General features: G+C 42.2%; 1 protein-coding gene across 2 annotated transcripts; it reads left to right on the top strand.

Annotated features, from left to right (window-relative positions):
* The first annotated feature begins 426 nt into the window (after positions 1-426).
* LOC139578190 (galanin receptor 2b) lies at positions 427-10,127 on the top strand. 2 transcript variants are annotated; one of them, XM_071405491.1, is made up of 3 exons: positions 427-589; positions 5,816-6,210; positions 7,967-10,127. In XM_071405491.1, exons 2-3 carry the CDS (start codon positions 5,837-5,839, stop codon positions 8,712-8,714), a joined length of 1,122 nt encoding a protein of 373 aa, XP_071261592.1. In that variant the 5' UTR covers positions 427-589; positions 5,816-5,836; the 3' UTR covers positions 8,715-10,127. The 2 variants fall into 2 exon arrangements, with proteins under 2 accessions (XP_071261592.1, XP_071261601.1); XM_071405500.1 differs by lacking the exon at positions 427-589 and adding an exon at positions 995-1,602.
* Positions 10,128-16,735: the final 6,608 nt, after the last annotated feature.

The raw sequence follows: 16,735 nt of genomic DNA, 5'->3' as shown, positions 1-16,735 counted from the left end.
GCATTTATGGAAAACTTTGCACCACAATTAATAGCTGATGAGTTGCAGCCATATTGCCGTAGTCTGGGTCCAGCAGGGGCTTGACTGATTGACAATATTGCTTGAGGTTATTCCTTTATCCCACCAGCTGATAATAAATAGTGGTTGTTATGCCTTGCTCCAGTACGGACGGTAGTGTGTAAAACACAATGCACTTCTTCTGCAGTGAAGTGTGAACATTCAATTAAATGTGGAGGAGGAGCTTTTGTGAGAGGGGGAAAGGGAAGGGTTGAACTGAGAGAGAGAGAGAGAGAGAGAGGGAGGGAGGGAGGGAGGGAGGGAGGGAGGGAGGGAGGGAGGGAGGGAGGGAGGGAGGGAGGGAGGGAGGGAGGGAGGGAGGGAGGGAGGGAGGGAGGGAGGGAGAGAGAGAGAGAGAGAGAGATCCAGGCAGAATATCAATGTGCAACGGAGGAGAGGGAGGAGAGAGAGAGCTCAGGCTATGGAGCAGATATTAGCATGAGCAGCATTGTTTTTCTGTTGAGGGTCGCAGAACACAACAAACATAAACAGGACATTTGAACAACGGATATATCGTTTGCCAGTAATCCTGGTAAGTAAAGATCACCTTGAATACATCTACTTCTAATTTGCATGATGTGTCTACATTCATACACAAACACCTTCAAATATTTATAAAGCAATTATTCTAAAGGTTTCACATGCATTTACCATGTACCATATTATGTTGTGAGGAGGTGCATAACAGCCGACCACTGGAATGTGGGATGCTAGATGGAAATGAACCACTCTTACTGTTGCAATGAGAATGAGCTTCAGAAGTTTGGTTACATGTTGTCTGTGTCTTCACGTTCATTTTGTTGAATTACATTTGTTCATTATAAACATATTTATTCCACTGATCTACACTCACCGGACAGTTTATTAGGTACACCCATCTGTTACTGGGTCGGACCACCTTTGCCTCCAGAACAGGCTGAATTATTTGGGGAATTCTACAAGGTGTCAGAAACGTTGCACAGGGATGTTGGTCCATGCTGATTTGATCGCATCACGCAGTTGCTGCAGATTGGCCAGCGGTACATTCATGCTGCGAACAGCCCCTTCCATCTCATCCCAAAGACACTCTATTGGGTTGAGCTCTGGGGACTGAGCAGGCCACTCAAGTAAACTGGACTTGCTGTCATGTTCCAAGCGACGTATTTCCACTCCTCAGTTGTCCAGTGTTGGTTATCACATGTCCACTGGAGCTGCTTCTTCTTGTTTTTAGCTGAGTGGAACCCGGTGTGGTCGTCTGCTGCAATAGCACATCCGTGACAAGGAAAAGCAGAAAATCGTATGTTTATTTTTTATATCCCGTCATTTTCCCTACTCTTATTTTCCATCACTGCTGTAATTCCAAACAAAACCATCATTATGACTCAAGACGAGAGGCAAATTCTGCATCCTCTCCAACTGTTGGTTCACACAAGCTAAGGGATTAGCTCGATAGCTCTTCTAGCTTGTCCTCTCTGCCTGCCTCTCAGGCTGGCTGTCATGCTGCTCTTCCTGTCAGCCAGCAACCTGCTACTCAACAGACATCCCACTGCAAAACTCAAATGACAGGTATGTCAAGATTGTTTCCCCCTGAGAGTTCAGCTTGCTGAGGGTGAGGAGAGTCTGGGCTCTGACTCTTGACAACAGGAGTGATGAGACGCCTCTTGGAAATGGAATATAGACAGTAGCGGTAAAGCTAAAGTGGTAGGCTAGAGAGCATTGATTTAAATACCAGAACTACTTACCTATTGTCTCATACAACTCCATTGAGGATACCTCAGAGTTTATTAAAAAAGAATTGGTGTATTTCACATAACCGCCCTTCCTCTTTTGGTAATCGGCCATTAGCCACAGAGGTATGTTGACAGTTTGCTTTTTCATTATTATTCAAGGTCACATATTGGCAATATGTGAGGAACAGTGGGCGAAGGCAGCCTACTGATTACAAATGTGACGTTGTGTTAGGAAAATCTATGCTTTTATTATCGGATATATTCGATTTAATCCTGTTCTCCAAAAGCCTCATTTACATTAAAAAGGCACAATACTGTACATGTTGTTGTGGTACCACAGCAACAGCAAAGTAGAATGTGATGTAAAATTCATTTTTTTTTTGTATTTGATTTGTCACGCCCTGGCCTTAGAGCGCCGTTTTATTTCTCTATTTGGTTAGGTCAGGGTGTGATTGGCGTGGGCATTCTATGTTGTCTATTTCTTTGTTTTTGGCCGAGTATGGTTCCCAATCAGAGGCAGCTGTCTATCGTTGTCTCTGATTGGGAATCATACTTAGGCAGCCCTTTTTCCCACTTTCTGTTGTGGGATCTTGTTTTTGTTAGTTGCTGGTTTAGCATTACTATACTTTATGTGTCGTTTATCTTTCTTGTTTTTTTGGTGTTCATTTAATAAATTCAAAATGTACGCCTACCACGCTGCACCTTGGTCTCATTCCGACGACAGCCGTAACATGATTATTGAAGATTTTAGGTATGTTTGTGACGTGTTTGGATGTGCTCATTCCACTATGTTTGCTTCTTTGTGTTTGTGTTCCCAGGTTGAGTCTGTGTTTGCTACTGTAATTGTCATCTCCCAGATATTCCAATTAGATTTAATATGGAGTGTGTAAGAGATGTAATAGGAGGTAGAAAGACAGTGTTTTTGAGAGAGATTGTTTCCCATTCCTATGAACCAGAAAGCATTCCGTGAATGAGACAATTTAAAAGGGGTTTACTGTATGCTATGGTACTGCTCCAAGGCCTATATGAGAAATATGTAAGAAGAGTCAACCATAGTAGTACAGCGCCCCTGTAGCAAATTAGGGCACATCGACAGATTTTTCACCTTGTCGGCTCAGGTATTCCAACCAGCAACCTTTCGGTTACTGGCCCAACGTGCTAACTGCTAGGCTACATCAAATACCTGACTTTCAGCTGATGTAATAATAATTTGACAGTGATTTGACAAAATATTACTTTTAAAGCTTTCATGATCCCTATATTAACCCAGAGATCAAGCCAATGGCATGCAATTTAAAGGGTGGGAAAGGCAGGATACTGCACACTGACAAATCACCAGATGTACTTTCATATCACCCTTAATGTAGTATGACTTATGAATGATTTGGGAAGAATCTAAGTAGTTCGTTTTAAGACGATATGAATGTGCTATAAAGCCTTTGCAGTTTTTGTTATTTTAAAGTGGGACTTGAATCCTCTGCCACAAATATGTAAAACTGTAATAACAATAATGTCATATCAGATCAATCATGCGCAATCATGACAGCAGATGTTCGCTTGGCAACCGACTTAGCAGTCATGTCACAAACCTAATAGGATCCCTAGCCAATTAGTTGGCCGAAACAATACTCTCTGTCATGGCAATTTAAGGTTGGTTACAGCAGCTGTTGTTTTGACATCTATCTTGTCATGTTCATGGTACGGTAGAGATCAGTCAATCCTGTGCTGGATCAAGTCCAGTTTGGTTATGAGGAGTGATGGGTCTGGTGTAGGCTGATAGAGATCTATGAGGTGGAAGTATATGGCGGTACAGCTCTGCTTGAGAAATGTGTGTTTTCTAAGAGCTGTCAACTGTATGCTAGACAAGTACCATCCAAGCCAACAGATTTATTGTAACCTATTTTTCCTGTGGTTTAATGGTATAACTGATAACAAATCTCTGATAACAAGTAGGTTTTGGACCTCAGTGGAGGTAGAGCAAACTAGCTTAACTGAACCCTACACAATAACTGCAAAATCTACAACACCATCAATGTTTTACTCCTTTTATGATAGATCCCGATAGTGATATACTATATCTCAGAGAGAAAGAAATGCAAAAATATGAATTACAGTGAGTGAAATGGTGGATTGCACAAGCAGCTTCTGCTATATTTTGGAGGATGAGCCATACTTTGTCCAGAGTGGCACTTACAGCAAGTGCCAATTTACCAACACTCATCGTTGGTCCAACATGAACATTGAACAGGAAAAATACAGTGAGAATGGTCCAATGATGTCAGTATGCATGGTCCTCATATATAGACTGATTTAATATCTGCATGGGGTTAGGAAGTACAGTATGTATTTTTATTTCTAGTTTAGTTCACAAATAAGATAATGACTGCAGAACTGTAGATTCAAACAAGCCTCTACTGTATAGGACTACATTAAGCTTTCATACAGTACAATGTAATCACTCTCATACTAACAAATCCATTTCTGCATCAACTGTCATGGTTTCATCTGAATCTGCATTTAAATAATATTAGTGATTGTGTATGTGTGTCATGTCATTTCAACCATTTCCATTAAAACGTGGGCATCGTTGAAACGTTATTCAGGCTCACTCCAAAGCCATTGTGCTGGCGGGCCTACTGTAATCAGATGTGATCTGATATGCTGATTTCATCAGTATGTAAAACTTGTTTCCCAAACTCGTTTTGTTTTTTGCCCTAGCTCTATACAGCCGATTCAAATAATCAAAGCTTAATGATGACTTGATTATATCAGCTGTGTAGTGCTAGGGCAAAAACAAAAAGTGCACTCCTTGGGGGCCCCAGGACCGAGTTTGGGAAACACTAAGTAAAACAATGACATCCCTGCGGATTTTGAAGTAAGCACTCCCAAAGATTTCTTGATTGACTTATTTCTATGCACATGATTTATTGAGACCTGTCCATCAGAAAGCAACATCTCTCCCTACTCAATTTTTACTAGACCTTGCTGCTGGCATGGCTTAGCAGCCAATGGATGTGTGCATCTTCATGCCATGCAAGATGCTAACCAGGTCACTTTGGGTGGGAAGGCTACAGAAAAGACACAAGATGCTAACCAGGTCACTTTGGGTGGGAAGGCTACAGAAAAGACACAAGATGCTAACCAGGTCACTTTGGGTAGGAAGGCTACAGAAAAGACACAAGGGCAGTGGACAGGTCCCTTGGGTAGTCTGAGCATGCACCGGCTCCCTGTCACGAAAATACATGGTTGTCTTTTGGTGATTGTTGACGTGGAAGAAAAACCATTTCACCTTTTCCCATTCAATCGCCTGTTAGCACAAGACCCTGATGACAATAGAGCTGTAGAGCTGGAGGGTTTCTCACACTGTGTAGTGAATGCTGTGTTCTGTGTTGACTGATAGATTCCCTTTCCCATAACTAGTGAAGCATTAGATTAGCTATCATACATGCTATGGGTAGTGTTGTATATTGGAAGGAATTCTATCGGGTCGGCTTTGGTCTCACAATTCTTTCATCAGTCCCAGTGAAACGAGCATCAAACCATTGTGCATGATTCATTTGAAAATACCATGGAAGCATAATCTGTTGGCTTTTCTGAACACCAGCCTTTTCATTTCAGAACTATTTTATCTCTCAATTGCTGTGGAACCATCACTAATTTCTGCAACGTCACTGTGATTAGAGCATTACTAAGGTGACTCATGATTAAACCTATTAGGAGTACATTTTTATCCTCACAGTTGGAACACAATCCACCATTCTTGTCAAATAAAACATCCAAAAGGAAATAGTTGCTCAAATTTGCGCAATGTAGGGATTCAGGACATGAGACATAATAGAAATTGTAGTGTTATGAGAACCAGAAATATTTAACAAACTTTCCTCCCTATCCTCGTGGTTTGAACATTTGAATGAATTGGTTTTAAAACATTTGTGAATCCATACGTTCAACAATGATGCGTCTTGTGTTCCCTAAAGTCCCTGCAGCCCCATTGCAGTCATAATTCAGCAGCATTAAGCACATCATGTACTTCTCTCATTCTCTTCCAGAACTTCTAAAGTACTATCAAAATGTCAGATCTGGAAGACTTCAGCAAAACAGCAGGGCACTGGAACACATCGGACAGCTACCAGCTGAATCCCACCAGTGTGATCGTGCCTGTGGTGTTCTCTCTCATATTCCTGCTGGGGACCATTGGGAACAGTCTGGTCCTGGCCGTCCTCCTCCGCAGCGGCCAGGTGGGATACAACACCACCAACCTGTTCATCCTCAACCTCAGCGTGGCCGACTTCTTCTTCATCATCTTCTGCGTGCCTTTCCAAGCCACCATCTACTCCCTGGAGGGCTGGGTGTTCGGCTCCTTCATGTGCAAGGTGGTCCACTTCTTCATCAACCTCACCATGTACGCCAGCAGCTTCACGCTTGCCGCCGTCTCGGTCGACAGGTATGTACGCTGTAGCTCTTGTTTCGCTAATGTCTCATTTTACGTTAAAATGTCAAAACATTGAAATACTCTATACAAATGTTTCTACATGTATACAGATTCCATAAGAATATCGTTATTCTAATTTTGGGTTAAGTACTTCTATATGGCTCATAACGAGGAGCTGATAGGAATAAACTTAATTTGTGAAATATTTTGTCATTTTTATTCGGCTGAGTTCTAACCGAAAGCACAGAGACATAACCTGGGCAGCATCTCTAAAGGTCGATGCCAATTAAAGTACAGAGTTCTATTGCCAAGGTCACTATTTCCCTTACCTCATTTAAGTCCAGCACACTTCCTCTCTATACAAGCGCCCAATGCACTCTCTACAGAAGAGGATGGACGCTCATTTAGCAAAGCACACGGCAGTAACCTATACTGTAGTCATCCATTGGTCATTATTACAAAACAGCCTTGACATTTTCACAGAGCATAGGGAGATAGGGAGAATGATAATCAGGCATTTATTTTTTGGCAACCCTGTTGGTCATGTTAATTGAAAGTATTCGTGTGATCAAGGGAAGGGCATTTTATCTGTATTAAAATGTGGAAATGAAAGAGTAGGTCTTGACCTGAAATTGAGGCTGAATCTGTGATTGAGTACAGTAAAAGACCACTAATGTGTTATCCCTACATGAAATTGACATATTCTTCTTTCCTACATAAATGGATGCCTTTTATTCTGCAGGGCCCTCGCTATGCTCAGCCCAGTGAAAATAGCTGGTCTTTTTTTCCCTACATTAAATAAGGGAGCAGAAACCCTGGTGTCGTTTACCTTTTGGAGGGGGACATTCATTTGATAGATGTCTTCTATGTGAAAAATGAGCATCCACTCAGGCTACAGCTGAGACCTAGAATACCCAGCAGCAATTATTTCACTGCCAGGTTGGGATGAACAATACACACACACTGATTGCCATTTCATGAGTTCCATTTGCAGCACCAATGTGCCGCTTTTCTATTAAACCCCAGAAGCAAGCGCTCATAATATTTGTATGTCTTTGTGCAAGCAACACAACAGTAAAAACAATTAATTCCATTTAGAAGGTGGAGTATAATGAAATCCCAGTTGACTTGCAATTACACATATAAAGCAAACATACAATGAGTGGACAAAACATTAGGAACACCTGCTCTTTCCATGAGACTGACCAGGTGAATCCAGGTGAAAGCTATGATCCCTTATTGATGTCACCTGTTAATGCCAGACAATCAGTGTAGATGTAAGGGAGGAGAAATGAGAAATGAGAAATGATTTTTAAGCCTAGAGACAATTGAGACGTGGATTGTGTATGTGTACCATTCAGAGGGTGAATGGGCAAGACAAAATATTTAAGTGCCTTCGAATGGGGTATGGTAGTAGGTGCCAGGTGCACCGGTTTGTGTCAAGAACTGCAATGCTGCTGGGTTTTTCATGCACAACAGTTTCCAGTGTGTATCAAGAATGGTCCATCACCCAAAGGACATCCAGCCAACTTGACACAACTGTGGGGAGGATTGGAGTCAACACCTGCCAGCATCCCTTTGTAACGCTTTCGAAACCTTGTAGAGTCCGTGTCCCGAAGAATTGAGGCTATTCTGAGGGCAAAATGGTGGGTGGGGTAAAACTCAATATTAGGAAGGTGTTACTTCATGTTTTGTACACTCAGTGTATATTGATTCATGGCATTATTTTTTAATGGAATATGTAACTAAGTCTTTCTGTTTGGTCTAGGTATCTGGCCATTCGCTACCCTCTTCGCTCTAGAGAGTTGAGAACGCCCTGTAATGCCGTGGTTGCCATGGTAGTCATCTGGGGACTATCATTGATCTTCGCAGGACCGTATTTGAGCTACTACGACCTCATAGATTACGCCAACAGTAACGTTTGTGTTCCAGGTTGGGAGGAGTACAACCGCAAGGTGCTGGACACGTGCACCTTTGTGTTTGGTTATGTGATCCCTGTGCTCATCGTGAGCCTGTCCTACACCAGAACCATCAAGTACCTGTGGACTGCTGTGGACCCTCTGGACGGGATGTCAGAGTCCAAGAGGGCTAAGCGCAAAGTCACCAAAATGATCATCATCGTCACAGTGCTCTTCTGCATATGCTGGCTGCCCTATCATGTGGTGATCCTATGCTATCTGTACGGAGACTTTCCCTTCAACCAGACCACATACGCATTCAGGATCCTCTCTCACTGCATGGCCTACGCCAACTCCTGCCTCAACCCCATTGTGTACGCCTTGGTGTCCAAGCACTTTCGCAAAGGCTTCAAGAAGGTGTTCAGCTGCATTCTCAGTAAGAACGGCAGGAACAAAGTGCATGTGGTACATGTAGCCAACACAGTGCCTGGGTTCCAGGCGGGGTCCACAGAGGTGTCACAAATGAATGAGGACAATGTACGACAAAATGACTGTGAGATGAGCAGCCGGCCCATCGCCGAGCCGAGGGAAGCAACTATAAGCCATTTCCAGAAATAGCCTTGAATGATGAGGCCTATAGTAAAGGACTGTGCAGATTGCCTTATCACAAAGACTTTTTATTCCAACCTCAAAGGGAAACTCAATGATGACAGTATCTCGGTTTTTGAGATGGTGACAAATGGGAATTTGATGAGAGGGTAAAGAGAGCATGATCCTTAAAAAAAAACATGAAAATGGTTCAAATATAAAATTATAAATTAGAATACTAGTAATTTAATTTATGGGTTGCACCTATGTTTCATTACAGTATTGGTTTGAACATTTGTTTTAGGACTGATGCCGACTGAGCATTCTACTCTATGCATTATCAATGAGCGCTGAGGAAGATATCATCAAGTGCATTACAACGGCTTGGAAATACAATTTACATTTCAAAATGAGGCAAATAATTAGTAGGAAAACCTTTTGTCATCATTTTGATGTCATCAGATGGACTTGCAGAATAACGTTAGCTAGCAAGCTAAGATTGAGTGGAGATCACCACATTTTAGCTAGCTAAGTTTAGCATTGCTAGCTATATTTGACAAACTTTGCTAGCTAATGACAACATTACCCTCTGTCTAAAGTACATTTTATGAAATGATAATGATGGCAAAGTTGTTTCCTACTAAATATTTGCCTACTTTAGCAACGTCATTGTAATTTAGATGAAGCAGTCATTACCCTCCGTTCAGAATGACTAGGTTTATCACAACTTTTGGGCACCACTATGGCAGTGGGCGGCTTGAGAATGCTCATAACAATGACATGACGCGACCGAGTGACGGAGGTGCAACCTATGAATAGGATCTCTATGGGTTCAAATGTATTAGGCTGGTGGTGTTATCTTTTTGCTTTGCACATATTTGTATGGTTCTCTCTGATGTTTACTGAACTCAGTCACTTAAGAGTTGTGTTGCTGTTGTAAATGCCATGCTGCTAACTATATTATCCTTTATGGCCTCTATTCACTTGTATTATCTAGTCTGTCTGTTAAACTCTATGAAGTCAACGTTCTCTTTTCTCTGTTTCCTTTCTTCACTTTCCTAGTTTCCCCTTTTCTAGTCGAGTCTCCTTAAAAGCTTGTATACTACCTCACTGCTGTGTTAAACTACCCTCCCTCTCATTTAGAAATTCCGAGAAATGCAATTTTCCACCAGCAGGACTGATTTTCCTGCAAAAGGCCAGAATAGAAAAGTATATATTTTATATTTAGAACTCTCCTTTATACCCGGCAATTTTGTCAAAATGCAATGTGCTTTCTGTATTATTTGTTTTCGCCTTTGTGACACTTCCTTATATCTGTACTTTATGCTCTTCTCTAACTTGTTTATGTGTATTGGATGAGATGATGTATTTGGTTAAATATTGAATCAACATTTAGAAGTGGATGTAAATATCAATGATCAAATAAAATGTTTTGTTGCAGTATTTAATGCTATTATTGGTAACATATCTAATCCTAATCCAAGCTTCATGTGAACAACCCGTTTCAACCCTAAACCTAGACATATCCCCATGTAGTTTTTATGAAAGGTACGTTCATGTAAAGTAGCTATTCATAAGCAATTTGTTTAAACTAAGATGAACAAATATTGTGTGTTCTAAACATTCAAGCTCTAACAGACCATGCTTTAAAAGCTCAATTGGTTCAGCTTACTAACAATTTTTCCCGTGAAACAAATAGCTCACCACCTCATGGATATCTTAGCCCATATACTGTAGATTTTCAACATCTCTAACTCTCAGTATGACTAATTAAAAGCACATTCCGCCTGGGGAATAGCAATTGCTTTCATGGGAATTGCTTTTATCCCTATATGGGATTTCAGTCCCTACATCAATATTCACAAGTACAGTATTGAGACGTTTAGAAAAGCAATAAGGAGTTGTAACAGTCACATTATAGCTCCTTGTGTTCTTTGCAATGCTAGGTTTGGCAACATGCACATTACCCATCTAAAAGCCAGGATGGAGTATGTATCCTTTTCTTGTTCACCCATTAATAATAGGAGGAAACACAGGTGACACACAATTCATATTAGAAATGCTTTGTGTGTTTGTTTTGAGAACCTTCATTAGTAAAAGGTAGTAGGACAATAATGCTCTACAGTGGTCAGTATCACACATCATGCATTCTGAAGGTTGGAAAATTAAATGAGCTAATCCGATCTCAATGGAAGACAGCAACTATTATTGTCACGTTCCTGACCTTATTTCCTTTGTTTTGTCTTTGTTTAGTTGGTCAGGACGTGAGCTGGGTGGGCATTCTATGTTATGTGTTTCTATGTTGGGTTCATGTTCAATTAGCCTGATATGGTTCTCAATCAGGGGCAGGTGTTTTACGTTTCCTCTGATTGAGAACCATATTAAGGTAGGCTGTTCTCACCGTTTGTTTGTGGGTGATTGTTCCTGTGTCAGTGTTTGTGCCACACGGGACTGTTACGTTTGTTAGTTTGTTCCTGTTCGTTTGTTCTTCTTCGTTGTCTGTAAGTTCTCATGTTCAGGTCTGTTTTCGTCGTTTATTGTTTTGTAGTTTGTTAAGAGTTTTTTCGTGTTCGTCTTTCTTTAAATAAATCATTATGTCTTCATACCTCGCTGCATATTGGTCCGATCCTTGCTCCTCCTCAGACGAGGAGGAGAACGAACGTTACAATTATCATGCAAAGAGTAGAACTAATTTACAATGCAAGACGTGAGGAGCCTCAATTAGCTAAATCCCACTTCAGGTATACTGTATGTCTAATAAAATGACTATTATCATACTAACAGTCACAGGTTCAGTCTCACCCAATTCTTATGAAGCATTTTCTAAGACCTTTCTAGTCAGGCTCACCATCCTACACATTTTATAATTGTCTCTCCAAATGGTGGTTCGATACATCCACCAACTCCATTGATCCTATTCTTTCGATGGCAGGCAATCATTTCCCATGTTTCATTCACTGGCATTACAATGAGTACAGACAGTAAATATAATTATTGAACTACAGGCTCTCTGTTTGCACTGATATGATTATAGAAAGGCATTGTTTGTCTTGTGATTTTTTTGAGGATTTTTCAATGACGCTCTATAAGGCTCAGTACTTGTTTCTGAATTGTCGTGGCAACCAATCAATAAGCCTGCAGCCTCCCTTGTCCTCAGAGCGCTTACTCTCATCTGTTTCACACCTTGTAGCGTTACATCCTTGAACGCATCTGACCACATTTGTACATGGAATAAATATGAAACTGTATGAAGATAGAGCACACAGTGCTGTGCGTGCACACAAAAGAGGATTATTTTTCTCCATTAAAGCCAGTTGAGGCTGCTGAGGGGAGGATGGCTCATAGTAAAGGCTGGAATGGAGTCAATGGAATGGTATCAACCACATTGAAACCACGTCTGATACCATTCCATTGACTCCACTCTAGCCATTATTATGAGCCGTCCTCCCCTCAGCAGCCTCCACAGATTTAGGCCTACCTGTTCTTGGCAGATTGTTCCTCTAGGACGTACCTCATACTGTAACAGAATATCAAGGAAAGCAGCGAGAGAGAGTGAGTGAGCGAGAAAGGGGAGAAAGAGGGAGCCCCCAGAGATCCTTGCATCTCTGGAATTTGACCTGGGAGCAGGCAGCATTTGCATACAGGAGTTGCCTCTGCTTCACTTTGAAGGAGCTCCTGATTAAAGAATAAAGCTTGCAAAGAAGAAAGCCAAATGTAATTATCATGCATAGACATTACAGAATGACTCTGTCCAATGTGTGCTAAATGAAAGCAACGTTATGCATAAACACAGCATGATTATGACTCATCAGTGTATCATCATCATGGTGGGAGTGCATTCCTTGATGTAATCACGCTGTAAGGGATTTCAGTTTGAAATGTAGCATGTTACACCCAAAACCCAAAGCAAGCAATTAAGGCTGGGATGAAAGCTTTAATTTTGGCACACAGTAATTGACTGTAACATCTGTCAAGTGTGCAGTGGTGGTACAAGATTTGAAGTTAAATAGAGAGTGGTTTGTCTCTACGGATTTGTCCCTGAGATGTGTTCTCTGACTCGTTCACTGTTAGGATAACTCTATTGTGCGGAAGACTTCCTCCATCCCAGAATGAAGCAGCTCGGACGCAATATCCTGGATTTCTATATTGACAAAAGACAGATTCAAATCCATGTCCACACACCAGCTGAGTGAAGAATCAAGTGCCTTACTGTTTGACATTGTACCACTTCAATCTGTAGGGCAGATGATACAACTGCAATGAGTTATCTTTCAAAGAGAACTCCATTGGTAGCCTACAATGTCCATTATCCTTCAATATTACCAAATTAGAAGCATGATAATGAAAAATGAGTGACAAACAAATGAAATGTGTTCCGACAAACTGGCTAAATGTCTGTGCTTTAATTTTATGAACTGTTTTATTGCCTAGTAGCAGTAGAGCTTGAACATACTCTTCCAGCAGGTCAATACTCCATCTAATTGTCTTTTTAATTGAAAAATACGTCATTGTCTCTCACCACAGAGAGTTACTAACTCCTCAAGACCGTTATTGCAGCACTTCCGTGGACTGATAGATGTGAAAAGTTTTGATATCAGGCTACCCTTATTGCTTTAAGCCTCAGACACTTTTTTCTTGAAGAACAATTTAGGGGTTAGTGATTAATGGTTTCATTTGTACGGTTTCAGGCTTGTACTGAATTGAATCTATTCTTATGTAACAGTCTCTCCTCTCTCATGAGCATTACGGACTTTTATTAAGCTTGGGTGATAAAGTGTGGGCCAACTGGGTGGATTACAAACATACCCTAAGTGTATATAGGGAACATGCTGTTAGATTAGATGGCATTGAATGTGCCATGATTAACTCTTGAAAGAAGACGTTAAATACGTAGTAATGTGTTGTAATTACTGATGATCCAAGGGAAAGTCATAGAGGTGAGTGGACAAACCATAACCTCCATTTCCCTCAGAACCCATCTGCAGTGTAGACACTTCCTGTGAAGATGATAATAGCAGAGCTGAAAGTCTAGAGGAGTGGAGTGCTTTAGTCATGGCCTTGATGCTGTTTAAACCCCTCCATTCCTGAAATCCGTGGTTGTCAAGCAGCAGTAAACGTGATCTATGAGATTTCAGCCTCCGGTTGCTATGACTCAGGGTAGAATTAACTCGATGAACAATTTGGAACATAAATAGACGACGTTCGAAAAAACTCACCCCAATTACTTCTTAGCATCACATAGACTGCTCTTCTGAAAGCCTTTTTGTTTGATATGGATCTATGAAAGTCAGGCAGAACAGAATACACACACGCTTGCACAGACACACACACTTTCATTCTCTAAAATAAGGAACTTAATCATTTCCAACACTCAGCATGCAGTTAGCAAGCTCCCTCACTGCTTTTGATATATCCTATCTGGTATATGATCGTTTATAGCGGTCTTCACTTGGTCATTTTGTGCATATGTATACATTTGATTTTCTGTAACTACTACATGTGTCTGCTTACCGGAAGCAGCGTGGTACTGGTCAGACACCGTGTTATGTGATGAAACGCACGGTGTCGCCAGTGCGCGCTCGTAGCCCGGAGTGCTATATGCCAGCCCCCCGCAAGTGCCATGCGAGAGTGGGCATCCAGCCAGGTCGGATTGTGCCTGCGCAGCGCGTTTGGTCTCCGGTGTGCCGTTTCGGTCCAGGGTATCCTGCGCCGGCGCTGTGTACTGTGTCTCCAGGGCGTTGGGAGGGTGCAGTTCGCCCTATGCCTGCGCTCCGCCCGTGCCGGGCGAATGTGGGCATTGAGCCTAAGGGAGAGGTGTTTGTGGTATGCACCAGATCTCCAGTGCTCCCCCACAGCCCGGTTCAACCTGTGCCTGCACTCTGGAGAGTCCGGGCTAAAGTGGTCATCCAGCCTGGAGGAGTGGTGCCAAGGCTGCGCACCAGAGCTCCAGTGCTCCCCCACAGCCCGGTCCATCCGGTGGCTCCTCCACGCACCAGGCCTCCTGTAGGTCTCCCCAGTCTGGTGGGTCCTGTGGCAGTCCCACGCACCAGGCTGTCTCTCCGTCTCCTCCCTCCAGGTTCTCTCTCCAGTCCGGAGCTGCCAGAGCCGCCCGTCAGTCCGGAGCTGCCAGAGCCGCCCCTCAGTCCAGAGGCGCCCCTCAGTCCAGAGGCGCCCCTCAGTCCAGAAGCGCCCCTCAGTCCAGTGGTGCCCTCTACAAGGGTCTTCAGTCCGGGGTCCCCGCTCCAGAGGCGCCACCTAAGTGGGCCAAGACTGAGATGGAGCGGGGTCCACGTCCCGCACCCGAGCCGCCGCCGTAAAGAAGGCCCACCCGGACCCTCCCCTTTAGAGTCAGGTTTTGCGGCCGGAGTCCGCACCTTTGGGGGGGGGGGGGGGGGTACTGTCACGCCCTGGCTATAGAGAGGCTTTTTATTCTCTATTTTGGTTAGGCCAGGGTGTGACTAGGGTGGGCAGTCTATGTTCTTTTTTCTATGTTGTTGTGTTTCTATGTGTTTGGCCTGGTGTGGTTCCCAATCAGAGGCAGCTGTCTATCGTTGTCTCTGATTGGGAGCCATACTTAGGTAGCCTGTTCCAACCAATGTTTGTGGGTAGTTTTTTTTTTCTTCCGTATTCTGTACCAGACAGAACTGTTTCGGTTATTCTTTTTGTCATTTTCGTGTTTAGTGTTTGGTTATTAAATTAAATATGAACACGTACCACGCTGCACCTTGGTCCTCATCTTCTTCTCTTGAATGCCGTGACACCTGCCCGTAATGGTTATATGAGAAGGTATTCCAAGGTTTCCAACATAAGGCCTAATATTTCCACTCTGGTTGTGTCTGTTCATTAGTAATTCCAGCTCAGGGCTGGTGTCTGCATAGGGGATGTAATCCTCACCCACGGATTCCATTTATTATCCTCCTCGCTCCCTGCAAAAGACGCCTTCTTCTACTGCAACAGATGTAGGCCAAATTAGAAAGGCACCAGGCATATAAATGTAGGATACATTCACAAATTAAAAGTTTCTCTGGGCAAGAGTGCTTGTTCAATCCAATATGTGAAATCAAACAAGGGCTGTGGAAACATCCAACAACAATCCAACAAGAACTACATGGCTGGCTGAAGGAGGGATCTTGAAGAATGTGCTTAGGCTTATAATGCTGCCAAGTGTGCCTACGGACCCTTAAAGGAAATACAGTATACTTAACCCCTACTTGCTGATAGTGGTACTGTATGAGTCCCTCTCGACTTTCAAATATCTAGAATATTGAAGACACTGATAGGCAAGGCTGGCATGGACAGATCAGCTATTAAAGGGAAATCTGTTGGGTCAAGAGAGGGTAATGCCGGGGAGTTGGATATATGGTTTGAGATTGACAAAGCACAGGTTTATATAAGGACTGTGAGGAAATAGCATAGAATTAGGAATTAGAATACTAGAATGGTCATGAACCTTCTTATGATGATATAAAAGGTCAGCCATTTTGGTAAGGGAGTTGTTAAGCCATTGGTCAAACAGTGCTGTAATAAGATATTATATAAAACAATTCATTTGAAGATTACTGCCACAGATTGTTTGTTTGCTAGCTAGCCAGACAGTTTAAGTGGAATGATTCCCCCAAAAATTCAAATGAACTGCCAATATGCCAACATTCCATACAAACAATGGAGTCAATCCACAGCCACACACTGCTGAAATTAGTTGATAGGACTTAGAAAACTTGTAAATGCAAAAGGTATCAATATTGTATCATAGTATAACACACAGCTGTCCAAAAAAACAAGCATTGAGACATTTATGGTCTGTATACATACAGTTGAAGTCGGAAGTTTACATACACTTAGGTTGAAGTCATTAAAACTAATTTTTCAACCACTCCACAAATTTCTTGTTAACAAACTATAGTTTTGGAATCTACTATAGTTTTAGACATTTACTTTGTGCATGACACAAGTCATTTTTACAATAATTGTTTACAGACAGATTATTTCACTTATAATTCACTGTATCACAATTCCAGTGGGTCAGAAGTTTACATACACTAAATTGACTG

Source organism: Salvelinus alpinus, chromosome 1, assembly GCF_045679555.1.
Source record: "Salvelinus alpinus chromosome 1, SLU_Salpinus.1, whole genome shotgun sequence".
NCBI lineage: Eukaryota > Metazoa > Chordata > Actinopteri > Salmoniformes > Salmonidae > Salvelinus > Salvelinus alpinus.
Note: the sequence above shows the minus strand (reverse complement) of the source record. Positions and strands in the feature narration are given on the sequence as shown.